We start from the raw sequence: 21,991 nt of genomic DNA, 5'->3' as shown, positions 1-21,991 counted from the left end.
CCCGCACCCCGCAGCGACTGGGAACCGTTCCCCTCTACCAGTCGCTGGGGGCGCCAGGCGCAAAGAAGGGCGGCGCCACTGAAGTTCCGGTTTGGGGCGCACAAAGGGCGTTGCACGATGAAATGACGTCAGGATCTGCGCGCGCAGCTGAGCGTGTGCAAAGACTTTGCGCCGACGCTAAATCTCTAGTGAAGTTGGGGAGAGGCGCAGATCGCGCTGCGCCCGGCCGCTAGCCGCCTAGCGCCCAACATCTCCTCCTCCTAAGGCGCTACCGGCTGGCGCAAGCAACTGTATTTCTAGGCCCAAGTGTTTGACTTGAGACCAACAGAAAGTGGGATTTATCACTTTTAACAAAGCTATTACTCAAAAATGTCTGTTCTGGACTTGTTACATGGAGGTAGCGCCCCTAGTGGTAGTTATTGTATAGCAGTGTGTTATTTGACCTTCTTCCTGTCTGCATAGGAAGTAGTATTCGAGGAAGTGTTTTCTCAGTTGTGAACAAGGTCCAAGTGTGGCAGCTTGTTTTCTATCCTCCTCCATCCTTCCTTATACGCTAGGCAAGATGCAATGTCTGTGAGTATCCTTGTTTGGTAACATAATAACAACCTTGTTGGTATAGTATTTTGTCAATAAGAAGGGTCATCGACCTGAAACGTTAACTCTGTTTTTCTCTCCACTGATGCTGCCGGACCTGCTGAGAATTTCCAGCATTTTCTGTTTTTATTTCATGAGAGATGATTCTGCTACCCTGCATTCCCAGAGATGCTCACAGGGTACACACAGGCTGAACAACAACAACAACTTGCATTTATACAGCACCTTTAGCGTAGCAAAATGTCCCAAGCTGCTTCACAGGAGCGATTATTAACTAAATTTGACACCGATCCACATAAGGAGATATTAGGACAGGTGACCAAAAGCTTGGTCAAAGGCGTAGGTTTTAAGGAGCATCTAAATGGAGGAGAGAGAGGTAGAGAGGTTTAGGGAGGGAATTCCAGAGCTTAGGGCCTCAGCAGCTGAAGGCACGGCCGCCAATGATGGAGCGATTAAAATCGGGGATGCTCAAGAGGCCAGAACTGGAGGAGCGCAGATATCTCGGGGGGTTGTAGGGCTGGTGAAGGTTACAGAGACTGGAAGGAGCGAGGCCATGGAGGGATTTGATAACAAGGATGAGAATTTTTAAATCGAGACGTTGCTTAACTGGGAGTCAATGTAGGTCAGCAAGCACAGGGGTGATGGATGAATGGGACTTGGTGCGAGTTAGGACACGGGCAGCCGAGTTTATTATAAATTCAGAGCAGATTTATCACAGCCATTACTCAAAAAATACTTCTCCTTTAGAAGCAAGGGTCTATTTCCCTATTTTGAAGTTTGTTATTTCTGAGAGCAGGTAGTGCACTGTGTTCACACACTGTTCTTTCACCTCTGTGTCTTTGGTTTGAATCCAGCTTAGAATCATGAGCTGAATATCTTCTCTCGCTCCATTGTTTGTAAGAGTCCAAAGTGAGAAAGGTTTCAGCTGACTCAGGACAGTTGCTAATGGATACAGGTCATCAATTAAAGTAATTGGCAAATTTAAGGTGACTGGCAAAAGAACCAGAGGCGAGATGAGGAGAATTTTTTTTACATAGCGAGTTGTTGAGGCAGAAATTCCAGTCCCTACGGGTGTGTACGCGCTGTGTACTCATTCGTAGAGCCAATGGAAATGCCGGGTTCAGGCATGCACTGCGCATGCGCTGGAAACCGGCATTTCCAATCTGTCAAGAAAGCTCTTGACAGATCGGATGCCTGCCCTGGAGCAGGGCCTCTGCGGGTGGAGAGTTCCGTTTTTTGGAGACCCTCCGCCCGCAGAAAGCACTTACAATTCTTGCGCCTGTAAAAGCAAGGCCTGCTTTTACCAGGCTAAGAGTTGAAGAAAGTAAAAAAACATTTTTTTTCCACTGATTTATCATTTAAAAATATTTTAAAGAAAGGTAAGTTTATTTTTAGGCCCGTTAAAAACTTTAATTATTTTTTTCAAAAATTTAAATTTTTGTTTAAAATAGTTAATTTATGTAATTTATAGTCATTTTAAAAATGTGATGTTTTTTAAACATTTATTTGAAGTTTTACTTATGTTTTGGGGTGATCACTATTCATACATTTGACAGGTCTTCCTGTCAAATCTATGAATGGAGGTTCCCTGCTCTGATTGGCTCCCCATGGCCCACGTGATCCCAGGGACGCTGCGAACTACCTGCGCCCCTGGGATACGTGGGCCCTGCACACCGGCAGTTTGAAGAGGCCCAGCAACGGAACTCTGCGCCTCCCGGGAGCCCTCCGGTCCAGGCGGAGATTTTTCCAAATTGCAGCCCTCCGCCTGCGGAATTTCTGGGCCGTTGTGATCTGGAATCCGCTGCCTGAAAGGGTGGTGGAAGCAGATTCAATAGTAACTTTCAAAAGAGAATCGGATAAATACTTGAAGGGGATAAATATGCTGGGCTATGGGGAAAAAGCAGGGGAATGGGTCTAATTGTATAGCTCTTTCAAAGAGCCGGCACAGGCATGATGGGCCAAATGGCCTCCTTCTGTGCTGTATCATTCTATGATACTTTGAAGTCCGTAGCATAAAACTACCCACAAATCATCACAAATTGGGACTGAATTGGCAATCTCACTTGTACAGCCATATATAGGTGATGTAGACAAGGGAAAAATCCACACTGGTTTAGCAAAAAGTGCATTTCTGAGGATGGAGTTAAGGGAAATTGGTGAGGCAGAAGAAAGAAGCAAAGCATAAGACATTTCTGACAGCACTGGGTCTCCTGATCAAGGCTCCACTTCATTATGAAAAAGGATAAAAGAAAAACATGATACTTACATGATAGTAAAGATCTGTCCTGCATCTAAGATGACACCATTCAAGTGCGCAATGAAGACAGCAGCAACACTCTGAAATATAGCAGCTCCGTCCATGTTGACTGTAGCTCCGATGGGCAGGACAAATCTGGAAATCCTTTTATCGATTCCGTTGTTTTCTTCAACGCACTTGATCATTGAAGGAAGGGTGGCAGAGCTGCAATATGTTATTGGGAGATAGGAGTGAAATATATAGCTTATAAATCTTTGCACTCAAAGATAACATGGCATTCACAAGATTGGACTCCAGTTTGTGCCTAGGCCCTAAGCTCTGGAATTCTCTCCCTACAACAACAACCTGCATTTCACGCCTTGAACATACTAAAATGCTTTACAGGAGCGATTATCAAACAAAATTTGACACTGAGCCACGTATAAGGAAAAAGCTTGGTCAAAGAGGTAGTTTTAAGGAGCGTCTTAAAGGAGGAAAGAGAGAGGTCCTCCTTTAAGATGCTCCTTAAAACCTACCTCTTTGACATGTCCTAATATCTCCTTATGTGGCTCGGTGTCAAATTTTGGCTCAGAAATTCGGGTCTCCATGGGTGAGTACGCGCTGGGTACTCACCCGTAAGCCCAATGGAAGTGCCGGTTTCCTGCATGCACTGCGCATGCGCGGGAAACCGGCACTTCCGTTCCCCTGAAAGAAGGGGTTCAGAGTTCGAACGCGTGTGCGGGGGAGGCTGCGCGTGCGCATCGAACTTTGTTTTTTTTTAACAGGTTTTCCCGGGAGGGTAAGTCTGCAGAATTTACACTTTTAAAAAGCAGGTGTAAGGCCTGCTTTTTACAAGGTAAGTGGTGAATTAATTAAAATTAAAACATTTTTTCCACAGGTTTATTATTTTTAAATACTTTAAAGCAAGGTAAGTTTATTTTTAGCCCCGTTAGAAAATAACATTATTTTTTCAAAAATTTACATTATTGTTTAAAATAGTTATTTCATGTAATTTATAGTTTATTTAAAAAATGAGATTTAAAAAAAAAATTATTTGAAGATTTAGTGATGTTTTGGGGCTCATAGTATTTATAAGTTTTGACAGCTCTTCCTGTCAATCTTATGAATGGAGCATTCCCTGCTCCGATTAGCTCATGGCCCACATGATCCCAGGGGCCGCATCGAGCTAACTGCACCCCTGGGATACGCAAGCACTGCGCGCCGGCAGCTGGAGCAGGCCCAGGATCGGAATTCCACACGGGCCCACAGCTCAATGGCCAGCGCGCAAGGTAAGTGCAGGTCGGGGGCTTACACCCGCGGGAAGCCTCTGACCTGAATTTCTGGTGGGCCAGAAATTCGGGTCCCCACGGGTGAGTATGCGCTGGGTACTCATGCGTAGGCCCAACGAAAGTGCTGGTTTCGTGCATGCACTGCGCATGCGCGGGAAACCGGAACTTCCGTTCCCTTCAAGGAAGGGGTTTACAGGTCGAACGTGTGCGCCGGAGAGGCAGTGCGTACGCCTGGAACTTCCATTTTTTTTTTACAGGTTTCTCCGGGAGGGTAAGTCTCCAGCAGCTACGCTTTTAAAAAGCAGTCGCAAGGCCTGCTTTTAACAAGGTAAGTGGTGAATTAAGTAAAATTAAAATATTATTTTTAAATACTTTAAAGAAAGGTAAGTTTATTTTTAGCCCTGTTAAAAACTGTAATTAATTTTTTCAAAAATTGAAATTATTGTTTAAAATAGTTATTTATGTAATTTATAGTTATTTTAAAAATGTGATTTAAAAAAAAAATTATTTGAAGTTTTAGTTATGTTTTGGGGCCGAACTCTATTCATAGATTTGACAGGTCTTCCATTCAAATCTATGAATAGAGATTCCCTGACACGATTAGCTCTCCATGGCCCACATGATCCCAGGGGACGCTTCGAACTAACCGCGCCCCTGGGATACGCAAGCACTGCGCGCCGGCAGTTGAAGCAGGCCCAGGATCGGAATCCCACGCGGGCCCACAGCACAGCGGCCGGTGGGTTAGATAAGTGCAGGTTGGAGGCTTGCACCCGCGGGAAGCCTCCGACCCAAATTTCTGGCCCAGTCACTACACTCCTGTACCGTTACCTCTACCTCTGTCCCCTCTCCTCCTCTCACCCTCTCCCATGTTCTCCCTGTCCCACTCTTCCACCTTTCTCTCTAACTCCTACCCCTCCCAGCACTCAGCCCAATTATCCCACCGCTCCACCCCTGCCCCCCAACTTCTAACCTTCTTTGACTTTGGTCTTGATTCCCCATATGCAATGCCATGGAAGATTGATTAGTTATATTATACTCTCCCTCTTCATTATTTGTACCAAAAGCAATGTGCAGGGATGCTTTCGTTGCAATATTTTTATGTCATCCTTTTAAATATCAAGCTTTTATCCCCAAAACATCCAGCTAAGCAAACACTTTTGAATCTTTAGGTAGTGGGTGAGCAAATGTTCCATTAGCAGAGTGTCCATTAAGACATCAATGATATCACCCAGCTCTTTAATGGGAATGACAATGTAGTAAAGGTTAACAGTTCTCCCTTCACACCTGTTAAAAGCAGCTCTGGAAAAGCCCATCACTCATGTAATCCTTCATCATTATCTTGCAATGTGCTGACATCACAAACAGTTGTAATAGATCCCTAAATTATACAAAATAATAAACAGCATCTTGTGACTGAGCCAGGATTCTGGTTTCAGACTCATTATTAAAGAGACATTGTCTGCTCTCTCCTTTGTCTAGTTGTTGCACTCCTGCCACAGAAGCTTATGTGCAAGTTCACTATCTCCAAAATTCCAAAGATGAAAAAATCAAGTCATTCCTGAAAACAAAACTTTTCACCTCTGAAACATATTACAGGAAACTTTGTGTTATCCGGAGGCTAAATGTCCGGCAAGCTCGAGCCACCGGCAAAAATCAGGAGCTGTTTTGTTAGGTTTTTTTCTTCTCGTGGATTTTTTTTCAACAGTCAGGCTCTGCAAAGTCTCTGTTGCTTAGCAACAGCTTCAGAGAGACGCTTCCAAGGTACGGGCCGACTGTTTAGAAGCTGTTGCTAAGCAACAGTGTTTGTTGTCAGATACGGAGCTGAAAATCTCCGTATGCTTCAACATTAACGCTGGTGTGTCCGGCAGTTTTGAGGGAATGGCAACAGCTCGGTCCCGTCGGTGCCGGATAGCACAAAGTTTCCTGTACCTGTGTCTCTATCTGTCGCCCTCCATTGCTCAAACCTTAATTCATATCTTCATCACCTCCATAATCTCCTCTTGCCTGGATGGATGCAACTGTAGCAACACTCAGGAAACTCAACACCAACCAGGACAAAGCAGTCCGCCTCATCGGCATCTCATCCACCACCTTCAACATCCACTCCCTCCACCACCAGTGCACCGTGGCTGCAGTGTGTACCATCTACAAGATGCACAGCAGCAACTCGCCAAGGCTTCTTCGACAGCACCTCCAAAACCTGTAGCCTCCACCACCTAGAAGGACAAGCGCAGCAAGTGCGTGGGAACACCACCACCTCCAGGTTCCCATCCAAATCACACAGCGTCCTGACTTGGAAATATATTGGTTGTTCCTTCATCATCGCTGGGTCATAAACCTAGAACAGCACTGTGGGAGTAGCTTCACCACATGGGCTGCAGCGGTTCAACAAGACGGATCACCACCACCTTCTCAAGGGCAACTAGGGATGGGCAATAAATGCCTGTGACACCCACATCCCAAAAATGAATTAAAAAATAAATCAATTTCTCAAATGGTCTCCTGGTCATCCCTCCCTTCTCTACACTTCATAACCTCCAGTTAATCCAGAACTCCACAGCCTGTACTCTTTCTTGGACAAAGTGCCATATACCCTTACTCCTTCCTCCCCTACCTCCACTAGCTCACAGTCCTCCAGTGCATCAATTTGCCCCTGTCATCAAATCATTCCATGATCTTATCCCACCATATTGAAGCGATCTTCTCCTCAGATTTCCCAGCTCGCATCCTCCATGCTCCAACTCTGACTTTCTATTTGTGTTTCAGCAACATTGGCCGATCGTTCAATCACAAGCCCCCAACACCACGCCACCCCCCCCACCCCCGATCTTTGGAACTCTTCCAAAAATACTTTGCTTTGCCGCCTCTCTTGCACCTTTCAAAAGCCCCCGAAAAATCTATCACTTTGAACATGCTTTTGATCCTCGTCCCTCTTTCGCAGTCCCAGCTCCCGCTTGGCAACCTCGACATACCTTCTACAAAGATCCGTGAGAGTTCCCGCTACACGAGGGGCGCTATTAAAATGAAAGTTGCTATTGGTCTTTGTACTATTGAGGAAGACTGTGAACAGGCGTGAGCCCATGAGATGAAAACTAAGGGGTAAAATGCAGAAAAATATAGATAGACTTTAGACCTGGAGGGCTGGGTGTGAGCTGAACTTTCATCTTTATAACCAGGTGTGGCCTAGGAGGCTGGGTTCAAAGTTGAATGTTTTTGAAGTTTCTTCACCAACATGTGTGTGGAGAATCTTAACCTCTCATCTAATGGTCACCAGTCAACAACAACATGACTAGTACTTTTGAATTCCTTTCACAAGTTTACTTGGAGAGTTCACAAGTACGGAATGTGCGAGTAGAAAAGCCAATCCCAGTCAGAGCAGCAACTGCCATTGGTGAACCAGACCTTTCACAACCTTAGTGTTGCATTTGATCCCGAGATGAGCTTTCGACCACAAATCCGCTCCATCACCAAGACCGCCTACTTCCACCTCCATAACATCGCCCGACTCCACTCCTGCCTCAGCTCATCTGCTGCTGAAACCCTGATCCATGCCTTTGTTACCTCTAAACTCGACTATTCCAATGTTCTCCTGGCCAGACTCCTATCTTCCACCCTCTAGAAACATGAGCTCATCCAAAACTCTGCTGCCCGCAGCCTGACTCGCACCAAGTCCCATTCACCCATCACCCCTGTGCTCACTGACATACATTGGCTCCCAATTCAGCAATGCCTCAGTTTTAAAAAGCTCATCTTTGTTTTCAAATCCCTCCATGAACTCGCCTTTCCCTATTTATGTAACTTTCTCCAGCCCTGCAACCCTCCAAGATCTCTGCGCTTTCTGGCCTCTTGTACATCCCCGATTTTCATCGCTCCACCATTGGCGGCCGTGCCTTCAGCTGCCTCGGCCCCAAGCTCTGGAATTCTCTCCCTAAACCTCTCCACCTCTTTACCTCTCTCTCCTCCTTTAAGATGCTCCTTAAAACCTACCTCCCTGACTAATATCTTCTTATGTGGCTCGGTGTCAAACTTTGTTAACGATCATGTGAAGCACCTTGGGATATTTTACAACATTAAAGGCGTTACATAAATTGAAAGAAAAATCACATGTTTTAATAGGGTGCTCTTTTGACCCAAGGTTTCACTAAATGGGAGAGTTGTACAGTGACCTGCAATGCTTGATAATAGTAGTTGTAAATAGAAATATGTTTCCCTCAATGCTACCCCAATGTGACTTAAAATACTAAACAAAACTCAGACCTGGAACATGTTCCGAATGCTGTTGTTAATGGAGTGATGATGCCCAACAGAAATGTGTATGGATTTTTGTGGGTAAATATAAAATAGATCAAAGGTAGAATAATTCCTCCGTGTATAAGATGTCCCAATATGGAAGCAAGAATGTATTTTCCCAAGCCGGTTACCAGGGAAACAACATCATCCATCTCCACTATTTTGCTAGCAACCAGGAACAGGATACCAATCGGTGCGTACCTGTTCAAAGCAAGGCATAAAACAATTGTCAGTGAAACATTACATGCAGGACACATCACACAATAGAATATTAACAACAACTTGCATTTGTGTAGCACCTTTAACATAGTGAAACCTCCCACATAAGAAGATATTAGGACAGGTGAGGCAGGTTTTAAGGAGCATCTTAAAGGAGGAGCAAGAGGTAGAGAGGCAGAAAGATTTGGGGAGCGAATTCCAGAGCTTAGAGCCTTAGCCTTAGGGCTTAGGCAACAGAAGGCACGGCCACCAATGGTGGAGCGATTAAAATTGAAGATGCGCAAGAGGCCAGAATTGGAGGAGTGCAGAGATCTCGGAGGGTTGTAGGGCTGGAGAAGATTACAAAAATAGGGAGGTGGGGGCGAGGCCATGGAGGGATTTGAAAAAAAGGATGAAAAATTTTAAATCGAGGCATTGCCGGACCGGGAGACAATGTACAGGCATGATGAGTGAACGGGACTTGGTGCGAGTTAGGTTATGGGCAGCAGAGTTTCGGATAAGCTCAAGTTTATGTAGAGTGGAAGATGGGAGGCCGGCCAGGGGAACATTGGAATAGTCAAGTCCAGAGGTAACAAAGGCATGGATGATTAACACAATTAAAGACAATAGACTTCACTCTCTATTTTCCTCTCCTCCTGAAAATGTTGATTCATAGTGAGGTACAGGTCCTGGGTATCGTCTTCCATTCACCATCTCGTCCAAGTGGCCATTCATCATGTGCGAGCTTCAACAGTGAATATCAGCAACCTATTCCCTCCAAGAACAGCATTACAGACAAGCTCAATCTTGTCTTCAGCTGAAACCAGCGTAAGTACACTTCACAATACAGATCACTGATTAGGAATCAGGAGTAGGGAGCTGGGCTAAATTCTTTCCCCCCTCTCTAGTCTAGCAACACTGAGATTAATTATAATGTTCACACTGTTGACTTCTTTCCCCGTGAGGGAACTCGTAAAATTGAAATGTAAGCTCAAAATAGTATTTAAGTGCCTCTTAACAATCTCTTAATGCTTTAAATTGCCATCCCTGTTGCTTGGTGTCGGGTCTGTTCAGCGCTAACAGACCCGACATCTGGGAGACTAGCGTGGGGGTGGGTTGACAGCGGGTTCCCTACCCGCTGTCAAAAAATTTTTTTTCCTACCTGACCCACCACCGATCACACCCGCTGACCCCCCAAAAACTTCCCCCCTAGGTTTTTGTTAGGCAAGGGTAACGGAACCAAGGTGGGTTGATGGAGTTAAGATACAGATCAGCCGCGATCTAACTGAATGGTGGAACAGGCTTGAGGGGATGAATGGCCTCCTCCTGATCCTATGATTGAACATGAGATCTGGCTGGATCTATACGGATCAATACTGCATCGTACGGCACAATAATGAGGGCCTCGATTTTAACTCATAGTCAAGGGGTTGTGACGAGCGACAAACTCACATGTCAAGGCCCGGGGATGTTTTAACCCCCGGGGCCTCATTTCCATAGTCAGGCTCCGACTCCCGCCTGATCCCGGTTGGCGGGCGAGAGCAGGAATTCGGGTAGCAGGAGTATTTGTGAGGGACCCAGGGGAGGTGAATGGCAATGGGAGGGGGGTTGGGCAGTTGTCCAGAGGTGTTTGCGATGGGGAGATGTGGGGACAGGGGTTGGGGAAGCCTGGAGCAGTTGTGGGCACTCCTGCTCCTCCTGGCCTACAAGGAAACTAAAATGTTGTCCCTCACTGCCGTTCCGGGCAGGTTTGGTGCGGCGAGGAATCCAACACAGCTTCCCAACTCGGGCCTTGGGTTAAAAGTGCACATCTGGCCCTGATGATGTCATCGGAGCTTGATCTGCATATTTAAAGGAGATCTCACCAGCTTGGAGAGGGTCAAATCGGGACAGGAAAGCAGTGAGTAAGACCCCGCTCCATATTAACTGCATCCACCCCCACATCCCCACTTTGTTTCTGCCTGGAGTTATAATCGAGGACTATGGGCTAGATTTTCAGTTGCTTGCGCCAGCAGTTAGCGCCTTAAGAGAAGTGATTTTCGGGCGCTATTCGTGTAGCGCCCGGGCGCAGCGCAGTTTGCGCCCCGCCCCAAATTAAGTTGCCCGTTAGCGCCGGCGCAAAGTTTAGCGGCCGCCCGGATGCGCGCGCAGAAAATGACGTCACATCCTCGTGCAACGCCCTTTGGCCGCCCCGAATCCAAACTTCAGTCGGACCGCCCCATTCTGCGGCTGGCGTCCAGAGCGTTTGTAAAATGGAACGCAACACACCCTGGGGAGCGCAAATTAAAGGGCACTCCTCCTGCACTATAAACGGCAGTCTGCATGTGTTGTGTGGAAGGATCCAGTGTGTTGTTGTGAACGGTGTATTTATGTTTCCGGCCACCACCACCACCACCACCACCACCTCCTCCTCCTCCTCCTCCTCCTCCTCCTCCACCACCTCCTCCTCCTCCTCCTCCTCCTCCTCCTCCTAAAAAAACACATGCACCCTTCCCCTTTAAGAGCTCACTGGCACCAGAGTGTCTGCCGTGCGCTGCGCTCTGCACCGCCGGCTTAGCGCCTAAAGATAGTAGTGGAACGCCTCTTTTAGCGCTCCACCAACCTCTTAGGGCGAAGCCACTGAATTTCCGGCAACGGGGCGCTACTTTGGGGCGGGCGCTAACTTCGGGCGGGCGCTAAGGTTAGCGCCCCAAAACTGTCTATACTGAAAATCTAGCCCACAGTCTTTAGAGTTATGACAATACATTATTGAAGGTTTTCCCACCTGGCACCACACTGAATAACTCACCACATAATCCAGGAAACCAAGATCATAGTTGCGTCATTGAAGGTACTGAAAAACTTAATCAGCTGTTCGCCATCAGGGCCAAGTTTCCTGAGGGCTATGCCAAAAATAATTGCAAAGAGGATCAATCCCAGTATGTTCATGCCTTCCACTTCAGTACCAATGGGAACCTGTAATCACAAACAGAAATATAGAGCATAGGAATAAACAGAGGATATCACATAAAGGTGATGGTCAGTGTCGTACTTTTCATACAAACATGAAGAAGCTTGAAATAGAAACAGAAAATGCTGGAAATACTCAGCAGGTCAGACAGCATCTGTGGAGAAAGAAACAGAGTTAACGTTTCAGGTCGATGACCTTTCGTCAGAACTGGAAAAAGGTTAGAGATGTAACAAGTTTTAAGCAAGTGCAGAGGCAGGGAAATGGGGAGGGGAGGAAAGAACAAAAAGGGACGGTCTGTGATAGGATAGAAGGCAGGAGAGATTAAATGACAAAAGGGATGATGGTGCAAAGCAAAAGGAGATGGTAATGGGACAAGTAAAGAAACAAAAGATGGGTCTAGAGGAGGTGTAAATGGGAATAGCAGTCATCAACAACAGCTGCCGTCTGAAAAAGTAGGGGCAGAGGTTACGATCTGAAATTGTTGAACTCGATGTTGAGTCCAGAAGGCTGTAAAGTGCCTAATCACAAGATGAGGTGCTGTTCCTCGAGCTTACGTTGAGCTTCATTGGGACAGTGTAGGAGGCCGAGGACAGAGAGATCAGAGTGGGAGTGGGGCGGAGAATTAAAATGACAGGTGACCGGAAGTTCGGGGTCATGATTGCAGACTGAACGGAGATGTTCCGCAAAGTGGTCACCCAATTTGCATTTGGTCTCCCCAATGTAGAGGAGACCACGTCGTGAGTAGCGAATACAGTATACTAAAGTGAAAGAAGTACAAGTAAATCGCCTGGAAGGAGTGTTTTGGGGCCCTGGACGGTGGGAAGGGAGTAAGTAAAAGGGCAGGTGCTACATCTCCTGTGCTTGCACGGGAAGGTGCCGTGGGACGGGGAGTTGGTGTTGGGGGTGATTGAGGAGTGGACCAGGGTGTCGGGAGGGAGCGGTCCCTTTGGAATGCTGAAAGGGGAGGTGAGGGGAAGATGTGTTTGGTGGTGGGATCACGCTGGAGGTGGCGGAAATGGCGGAGGATGATCCGTTGAATGTGGGGGCTGGCGGGCTTCTCTCTCCACAGATGCTGCTGGACCTGCTGACTATTTCCAGCATTTTCTGTTTTTATTTCAGATTTCCAGCATGCGCCGTATTTTGCTTTTGTATGAAAAAGCTTGAGGTGCTTTGTAACTTATTCCTGTTGTTAAAAGAAAATTGCTTAGCTATTTTTTTAATTCCCCCTCTCTTTATTGGATTCCTGTCTCCACTATTCCACCTGCCATCTGTAGTGTATGTACCTTTAAGAGCCCCTGTGTACTGTAATATCGGTAGTGACCACTCGGGTATATAAGCCTGTATAGCGTCTTGTATCTTTTAGTTCACCTCCAGTCTTTGTTCAGTAAACACCTGTTAAACCAACTCCTGCATTCCGTGTCTCCATTAACACACGGATACAACAGTGGTGACGAATTGAAAACGGACTTCGGCAGCACCTCAAGGAGATCGATTCCTCAGACGAAGGTCGAAGAAAAAAAAACTGTGAGTTCACCAGCTAGCCGGGCCGGTGGCAGGTACTGCACTAATCCTTCCTGGGCGGCGGGCTGGGGCTCGATCGGGTGGCTCTGCAGCGGGGCCGAGCAGCGAGTCGGAAGGTGGAGGCAAACAGAGACGGAGGGTGGAGCACTCGGGAGACGGCCGGCGCTGCAAAGCAGGTCGGCGTTCGGACCAAGCAGAGGGAGGGAAAAGTCCCAGAGAGTCCGGCGGGAACGAGTCTCCAACTATTAAAAATATCTGTGTAAATAAAAACCGCGGAGAACAGCGTTGTCAGCAGCGGCAGCGGCGGGAAAGCGCGGGAGGCGCCATTTTTTCTCGGCAGGGAAGAAAGGAAAGCGCGGGAGGTGCCATTTTTGATTTTCAGGATGCCTAAGACTGGCAATATTACTGATTTCGATTGTGATATAGAGGATTGGACCACATATGTGGAAAGAGTGGAGGCATATTGCACAGTGAATGAAGTAGAGGATGATAAAAAGGCATCGGTACTTCTAAATCTGATGGGCGCAAGGACATACGGGCTGTTACGAAACTTAATCACTCCAGCCAAACCGATGGACAAGAATTTTAAGGAGATTGTTGATACCCTACAGGAGCACTTAAACCCAACACCGCTGCTGATAGCGGAACGATTCAAATTCTTCAGAAGGAATCAGCACAAGAACGAAAGTAACGCTGATTACCTCACCGAATTAAGAAAGCTGTCAAATCACTGCCAATTTGGGGCAGGACTGGCAGATTCTCTACGACACAAATTCGTCTGCGGTCTCCTAAGTGAAGGAACACAGAAAAGGCTACTTTCTGAGAAAGATTTGACACTGGACAAGGCTTTCAGTGTGGCTGTATCATACGAAGCAGCAGCAAGAGGAGCTGCAGAGATACAGCAAAAGCCACAGGACTTCGGCACCCATGAAATGACACGGGGTTTCGAGAGATGTTATCGCTGCGGCAGATCCACCCATGCTGGTTCAAGGACAAAGCATGCAGGCAATGCGGAAAGATGGGACACATTGCACGTGTATGCCGATCTGGAAACAAAAAATCCACTGACAGAAAAAAAATCAATAAGGAAAAGTACAGAAAGGTACAAATGATGATGGACAGTAGCTCCGAAGACCAGAAGAGCGATAGCGACTCCGGAAACAAGAGACTAAGCTGTCTCAAATTACATAATGTAATTGCCAAAGAAGATTACCAGACCATTTGGGTTACCCTCACGATAGCGGGGTCCCCAGTTAAAATGGAGCTAGATAAAGGATCAGCTCTGACCGTCATAAGTCGATGGGATTACGAGCGGCTATTTCCGCATATACCTTTGAAAGACACATCCATTATCTTGAAGACATATACGGGGCAGAAAGTATACCTCAGAGGGAAAATAAGGGTGCCTGTTGTATACAACGGCAAGGAAATACAGAAGTTGTATTTATACGTTCTGCAAGATGGTGGTCCACCGCTGTTGGGACGTGAATGGATCAGGAAGATACGTTTAGACTGGCACTCCATTCAGGCACTGACGGTGACCAGTAAGAAAAAAAATGATGATGACGTCATACCTGAACGATTAAAAGACATCTTGGCCAATGCCAAAGAAGTGTTTCAACAGGAACTAGGAACCTTGAAAGGCGCCACCGCCTCAATAAAAGTAGAAGATGCGGCAATTCCCAAGATTTTTAAGGCAAGGCCGGTGCCATACGCAATTCGTCCAGCAGTCGAGGCAGAGCTGGAGAATTTGGAAAAGGCAGGCGTGTTATCCAAGGTAGATTGGAGCGAGTGGGCAACACCCATCGTCCCGGTCATGAAGAAAACGTTGAATAATGATAAATCTGAAGAACAGAGAAAAATTCGCATCTGTGGGGACTTCAAGGTGACTGTATACCCGGTCCTTCACACGGTACAGTGGATAGAAGATATTTTCGCCTCACTATCCGGAGGGAAACGTTTCACCAAAATTGACTTGGCACAGGCATATCTACAGATGGAGGTTGAGGAGGCCTCTAAAAAGTATCTCACGATAAACACACACAAAGGCCTGTACCAGTACAATCGACTGGTTTTCGGAGTAGCATCAGCTCCAGCTATCTGGCAAAGAGCTATGGAGCAAGTCCTGCAAGGGATTCCGGGGACTCAATGCTACCTAGACGATATCCTTGTAACAGGAGAAAACGACAACGAGCACCTTGCCAATTTGGAGCAGGTGCTCACTAGGCTGAGAGAACGGGGCCTACGAGCAAATCGCCCCAAGTGCGAATTTTTCCAGAAACAAATATCATATTGTGGCCATATAATTAACGAAGAAGGGTTGCATAAGTCACCTGAAAAAATTGAAGTGGTCATAAAAGCCCCAGCACCTGAAAATGTCTCACAATTAAGGTCGTTCCTGGGATTGATAAATTACTATCATAAATTTTTACCGAACTTGTCAACTGTTCTGCACCCTCTTAACGCACTGCTACAAATGGGTGTAATTTGGATATGGAGCGAAGACTGTAAACGTGCCTTCCATAAATGCAAAGGCTTGATCACGTCCAAGGAAGTGTTGGCTCATTACAACCCATCACTGCCAATCAGACTGGCGTGCGATGCATCCCCTTATGGCGTAGGAGCGGTATTATCGCATAGATTCCCTGATGGCTCGGAGCGGCCGATAGCTTTTGCGTCACGCTCATTGAACTCAGCTGAACGTAACTATGCCCAGATCGACAGGGAAGCACTCAGCCTGGTGTGTGGAGTGAAGAAATTCAACCATTACCTACACGGACAAAAATTTACCTTGTTGACTGACCATCAACCCCTCGTCTCCATATTCAACCCTAAAAAGGGCGTTCCCATTATGACAGCACAAAGGCTACAGAGGTGGTCCCTTTTCCTAGGGGCACACCAATATGACATAGAATACAAAGGATCAAAACAGCATGGGAATGCTGACGGTTTATCGCGCCTACCGTTGCCAACGGTAGAAGAGGCACCTACAGTGGACCCAGTGGAGATGTTCCACTCAACCATAGTGGAATGTCTACCAGTAACAAATTCTACCATTGAAAAGGAAACGAGAAATGACCCGACTCTCTCTCTCTCTCTCTCTCTCGAGTCTACGATTTAACGGTGAAAGGATGGCCAGCACATGGCGAACCACTGTTGCCAGCATTCTCGCAAAGAAGAGAACAGCTGTCAGTGTGCCGAGGAACCTTGATGTGTGGATCCAGAGTGGTGATTCCACCCAAACTCCAGGATAAAGTGCTAAAGGAGCTTCACGAGGGGCATCTGGGTGGAGTGAAAATGAAGAACCTAGCCAGAGCGTTTGTGTGGTGGCCAGGTATCGATGGAGACATCGAAGAAATGACCAAGGGCTGTCTAGGATGCCAGAAGGTCCAAAACGCCCCACCACAAGCCCCTCTACATCCATGGGAGTGGCCCTCATCTCCCTGGCAAAGGGTACACATTGACTTTGCTGGTCCATTTATGGACTCAATGTTCTTAATCGCGGTTGATGCACACTCCAAGTGGCCGGAGGTAATAAAGATGTCCTCCACCACCACGGAAAAAACCATCACAGTATTAAGGACCATATTTGCCAGGAATGGGCTGCCTGAACAGATCTGTTCTGATAATGGACCGCAATTTGTGTCCGAAGAATTCAGGAAGTTCTTCAAAAACAATGGGGTTAAGCACTACAAGTCCGCCCCATACCATCCCGCCACCAATGGATTGGCTGAAAGGTTTGTCCAGACCTTCAAGAAGGCCATAAAGGCCATGGGTAATGAAGACATAAATCTACAACATAAGGTAGATAACTTCTTGTTTGCGTACAGGAATGCAACACATGTGGTTACAAACCAAACTCCCGCCATGATGTTTTTCAATAGAAGACTAAGATGCCGGCTGGATTTGATCAAGCCAAACATCAGAAGGGATGTAGATGTTGTGTATGTAATATGTGTGCTACTTTGAACCTATGGACAGGACTGCACTACTTGTAGGGCGTAGTGATACGCAGTACCACTCCTGGCCATAGGGGTATAAATAGTACTGTGGGTACTGATCTCCCCTCAGTTCCCGCCTGTGGGCATGAAGTAAAGACCTACGTGTAGTCCCTACCTCCAACCAGTAAAGACCTGTTTGAGTTATACGTTTAAGTCTTTGTGTTAATTGTTCAATACAATACACATACTTAACACTGGCGACGAGTCAGGTTCTTACCCTGCGGCAGTTGAAGAGAGGTTTCAAACCTCACCACCCCACTAGAAGCGACAGGCTTAGGACTCTGAAGCCTCCATCAGCGACTGAGCACTGGAGTGCAGCAGCCATCCTGACAGCTTCCAGCGACTGACAGAAGTCTTTCTGCAGTTTCCTTGTTCAACCTAGGTGGTGGGGTAAGCCGTGCAGCGTTGGCTGCAAAGACAGGGCTGGGGAAGTCGGAGCAGATAAGGGCCATCGATCGCGATCGGAGATAAGGCCGGGCCGCCTTCAAGTGCGAGGCGCAGCGCGGGCCAGCGATCGGGACCAAAGATAAGGGCCGCACTCGGACTGAAAGGCGCGGCGGCTGCAGAATCTCAAGGTGCGAGAGCGCTATCGATCGCACAGAAGATAAGGGCCGAGAGCCGCTTCGGTCGGGAGCCACTTCGCGATCCAGCGATCGCATCCGCTGATAAGGGCCGCACTCGGGCGATCGCGGCGAAGATAAGGGCCGCACTCGGGGGCTGAAGGGAGACGGCGTCGGGGGACGGGTGAAGACCGCCAAGCGCGGGAAAACCGTCATTTTGTGGGCGGAGGACGACGGCAAGAGCGGGAAGCCGCCATCTTTGATAACAAGTAAAGAAAATAAAATCTGAGAAATTGCAAATCTACAATGCCTAAACACGGGAATATTAACACCTTTGATAGTGACCTCGAAGATTGGGCCATATATGTTGAAAGAGTAAAAAATTATTGTAAGGCCAATAAAATTCGTGACCAAGATAAAGCTCTAACATTATTAAATTTAATGGGTGCGAAGACATACGGGCAATTGAAACACCTGTTATCACCAGATGAACCGGCGGATAAGACGTTCGATGAGATTGTTACTGTCCTGAAAGATCATCTAAACCCCACGCCGCTGATGCTAGCAGAACGATTTAAATTTTACGACAGAAGGCAGCTACAGCATGAAAGCAATGCTGAATATTTGCTGGAATTGCGTAAATTAGCGAAATATTGCCAGTTTGGAACGGGACTGACAGATGCACTACGAGACAAATTTGTGTGTGGTTTATTTAAACAGGATACACAAAAGCGACTGCTCGAGGAGAATGAGCTGACGCTTGAGAAGGCGGTCACTATGGCAGCAGCACATGAAGCCGCAGCGAGAGGCACGGCAGTAATGCAGCTACGGTCACCGGAGCTCAGTGCACACAAATTGGGTGTGAGTTCTGGCAAATGTTATCGTTGTGGAAAGACAACGCATGATCAGAACCAGTGTTGGTTTAAAAACCAAGAATGTAGAACTTGTGGTAGGCTTGGACACATAGCTAGAGTATGCAGGTCAGGGAAGAAGACCAGCAACAAGAAGTCACCGCAAGGAAAATACGCAAAAGTACACAAGGTGGCCGAACAGGAGTCCGATTCAGATGCTAGCAGTAATGAACTGGCTGGCTTAAGCAGTATTGAACTGGCTAGCTTAAGGGTACTCAACGTTGGTAAGGGTGCAGACCTCCAGACAATTTGGGTCACTCTTCTGATAGAAGGAGTCCAAGTAAAACTGGAATTGGACACTGGATCGGCATTGACGGTCATAAATAAGAAAGATTATGGAAGGTTATTCCAACATATTCCCCTACAGGATACGGAGCTCATATTGAAAACATACACGGGGCAAAGAGTGTACCCCATCGGGAAAATTGAGGTCACAGTGGTCCACAAGGGCGAAGAAAGTCAAATAATGGACTTATATGTGCTATCTGAAGGAGGTCCTCCACTACTAGGACGGGAGTGGATTAGGAAAATGAATATCGACTGGCATTTCCTACAAACAATAACAAGTGAGAACTCGGTGAACATAATCAACCCAGACTCTGGAACTGATGATGGTAAGACCAACCCGTGTGCAAAAGACAAAGTTTCAGCACAGAATTCCACTGAGATAGAGAATTCTGAGTCTGTCCAGTCTACTGACATGCACATTTCTGAGGGACACCGGGCTCGAACTCAACTCCATTTCAAACTGCAACAGCAATTAGAACAAATGATTCGCCGTTTTGAGCAAGAGATGAATGCGATGAAAGAGTTCTTTGATATAGAGTGGGAACATCTGGAAAGACAACAGAAGCAGCTGCTGGAGCAAATGGAGCAGGAGCACACAAAACGTCTGATGTCAGAGGAGTTAACGGTCAGCCAACTCCTGCATATGCTGAAGGACAGGACTCTGAAATGGGAAAAACTTGAACACGAACTTCAATATTCAAACGAAAGGGGTTCGGAGCTCTCAAAGGTTATTGGAAGAGCTGAGGTGGCAACACAGACTGAGATGACTGCAACAGAGCAGCCCTTGGATGCCAAAAGTACGCTGACTCACGTCAACGTAGAACAACAGACCGCTGAAACAGCTGCTCCGGTAGAGGGATTGAATAGTCCGATCAATCAATCTCCAAAAGAAGTTGAAGTAGTAAAATCTCAAATGAGGTCATTAGTAAACGACTTGCTGAAAGCCCAGAAAAAGCTGGATGAAGAGGTACGCATGAAGAAGTCTCTTCAGGAAAGATGTCTGGACTTGGAACAAAAGCTGGCTAACGCCCAGCTGGGTATGGAGGAAATAGAAGACCCTCTCGCTGGCCTAGATCAGGACGACACCGAATATTACCATGACCTATTGAGTGACACTGAATATTATAGTGACCTGGTCTGCCCAGCTTGTGATGAAAACTCCCAAAGTGCAGAAATCAGGATGAATCACTTAAAGTCTAAGGAACATAGGGAGATGGTGGCGCTACAGCTGGCAGCTGACAGGGGAGCCCAGAGAGTCTCTAAGAAGCAGAAAAGGAAAAGACGAAGCAGAAGATGATAACCATCTGAACCATTATCACCCCTACCAGATCACACACGTGGTCCCTCCGAACGGAGCCAAATCAGTTCGGAAGTTCAAACCGTTAAATTCATGGAAGGACTATTGAATGAGTCACTCCAGCAACGTGAACCGACTACACCACAGAGATTGAATCTGTGAACTGTTTTCCGCAGAGACTGAATCTGTGATCTGTTTTGACATGAAGTTATCTATGTATCTATGTTATTCTGTTATGTAAACCTGAAGTTATATATGTATATATGTTATTACGTTATGTTAAATGGGGAGATGACTGTAAAGCTAAGAAGGGAGGAATGTTGTGTATGTAATATGTGTGCTACTTTGAACCTATGGACAGGACTGCACTACTTGTAGGGCGTAGTGATACGCAGTACCACTCCTGGCCATAGGGGTATAAATAGTACTGTGGGTACTGATCTCCCCTCAGTTCCCGCCTGTGGGCATGAAGTAAAGACCTACGTGTAGTCCCTACCTCCAACCAGTAAAGACCTGTTTGAGTTATACGTTTAAGTCTTTGTGTTAATTGTTCAATACAATACACATACTTAACAGTAGAGAACCGGCAATTTCAAGGCATGAATGAAAGGCCAACTAGAACCTTCCAGATAGGTCAACAAGTTTTGGCCCGGGACTACCGTACCGAGAAATGGCAGCCTGGAACTATTTGCACACGACTAGGACCGTTGATGTATACCGTGGACATTGGAGAAAGCATAATAAGGCGCCATGCTGACCAGATCATAGAGTCATCCGAAAAGGGACAACCTACACCACAACTCTATACGCCTAATGATGAAGCAGAGATACCCATAGTATCTACCTCCGATCCGGTGATACTGGAACCAGATGAACCCGACACTGGCATTCAAGCCGAATCGACCTTGCCAAAAGAACCTACTACACCACCGAAAACTACTACACCACCGAGGCGTTATCCGGACCGAGTCAGGAAGCCTCCAGAGAGACTGACTTATAATTGATTAACTGCAGCAAATGTGTAGATTATTGTTCTTGTAAACATGTTAATTAATGATTACTTAAAATGTTATGTGCTAATTATCTAAAAGGGGAGGAATTGTAGTGTATGTACCTTTAAGAGCCCCTGTGTACTGTAATACCGGTAGTGACCACTCGGGTATATAAGCCTGTATAGCGTCTTGTATCTTTTAGTTCACCTCCAGTCTTTGTTCAGTAAACACCTGTTAAACCAACTCCTGCATTCCGTGTCTCCATTAACACACGGATACAACAGCATCTTTCACCAGAGGGTGAGCAGATACCGTTCACAAATGTGAACAGATTTAAGGTGATTAGCAAAAGAGGCGACACGAGGGAAAAAAATGTTTACGCAGCAAGTTGTTAGGATCTAGAATGCACTGCCTGAACGGGTGGTGGAAACAGATTCAACAGTAACATTCAAAAGAGAATTGGATAAATATTGAACGGAAAAAATTTACAGGGCTCTGGGGAAAGAACAGAGGAGTGGGATTAATTGGATCGCTCTCCCACAGGATTTTGCTTTTGATTAAGTCTACAACTGTCATCTTGGTTCGGTAGTAGCGCCTTGGCCCCTAAGTCAGAAGATTTTTGTTCGAGTTCGTTCTAGGTGCTAAATATGTGATCAAGGCTGACATTTCAGTGCAATGCCAAGTGAGCGTTGCATTGTCACAGGTGAGATGTTCAACAAGGCCCCAGGTACCTGTTTGTTGGATGTGAAATACCACATGGTACTTTCTTGAAGAGTAGCAGTGAGCTGTCCCAGTGTCCTGGACAACATTCAGCCCTCAACCACAGATTAATCGGTCATTTCTTTCATTGTTTTGTTTCTGGGA

The 21,991-nt window shown here is 46.6% G+C and overlaps 1 protein-coding gene across 1 annotated transcript in view; it reads right to left on the bottom strand.

The window, feature by feature from the left end:
• slc1a4 (solute carrier family 1 member 4) overlaps positions 1–21,991 on the bottom strand; it is a 96,401-nt gene that overhangs the window by 11,686 nt on the left and 62,724 nt on the right. The window contains exons 4-6 of the mRNA XM_085981615.1: positions 11,396–11,562; positions 8,377–8,610; positions 2,861–3,055 (exon numbers count right to left, since the gene is read on the bottom strand). Of these exons, the coding sequence (XP_085837741.1) occupies positions 2,861–3,055; positions 8,377–8,610; positions 11,396–11,562 (596 nt within the window). The remainder of the gene's footprint in view (positions 1–2,860; positions 3,056–8,376; positions 8,611–11,395; positions 11,563–21,991) is intronic.

This window comes from Somniosus microcephalus, chromosome 3 (genome assembly GCF_052327205.1).
Source record: "Somniosus microcephalus isolate GS21.2 chromosome 3, FLI_Smic_1.0, whole genome shotgun sequence".
Classification (NCBI taxonomy): domain Eukaryota; kingdom Metazoa; phylum Chordata; class Chondrichthyes; order Squaliformes; family Somniosidae; genus Somniosus; species Somniosus microcephalus.
This window is presented reverse-complemented; position numbering and strand designations above follow the sequence as displayed.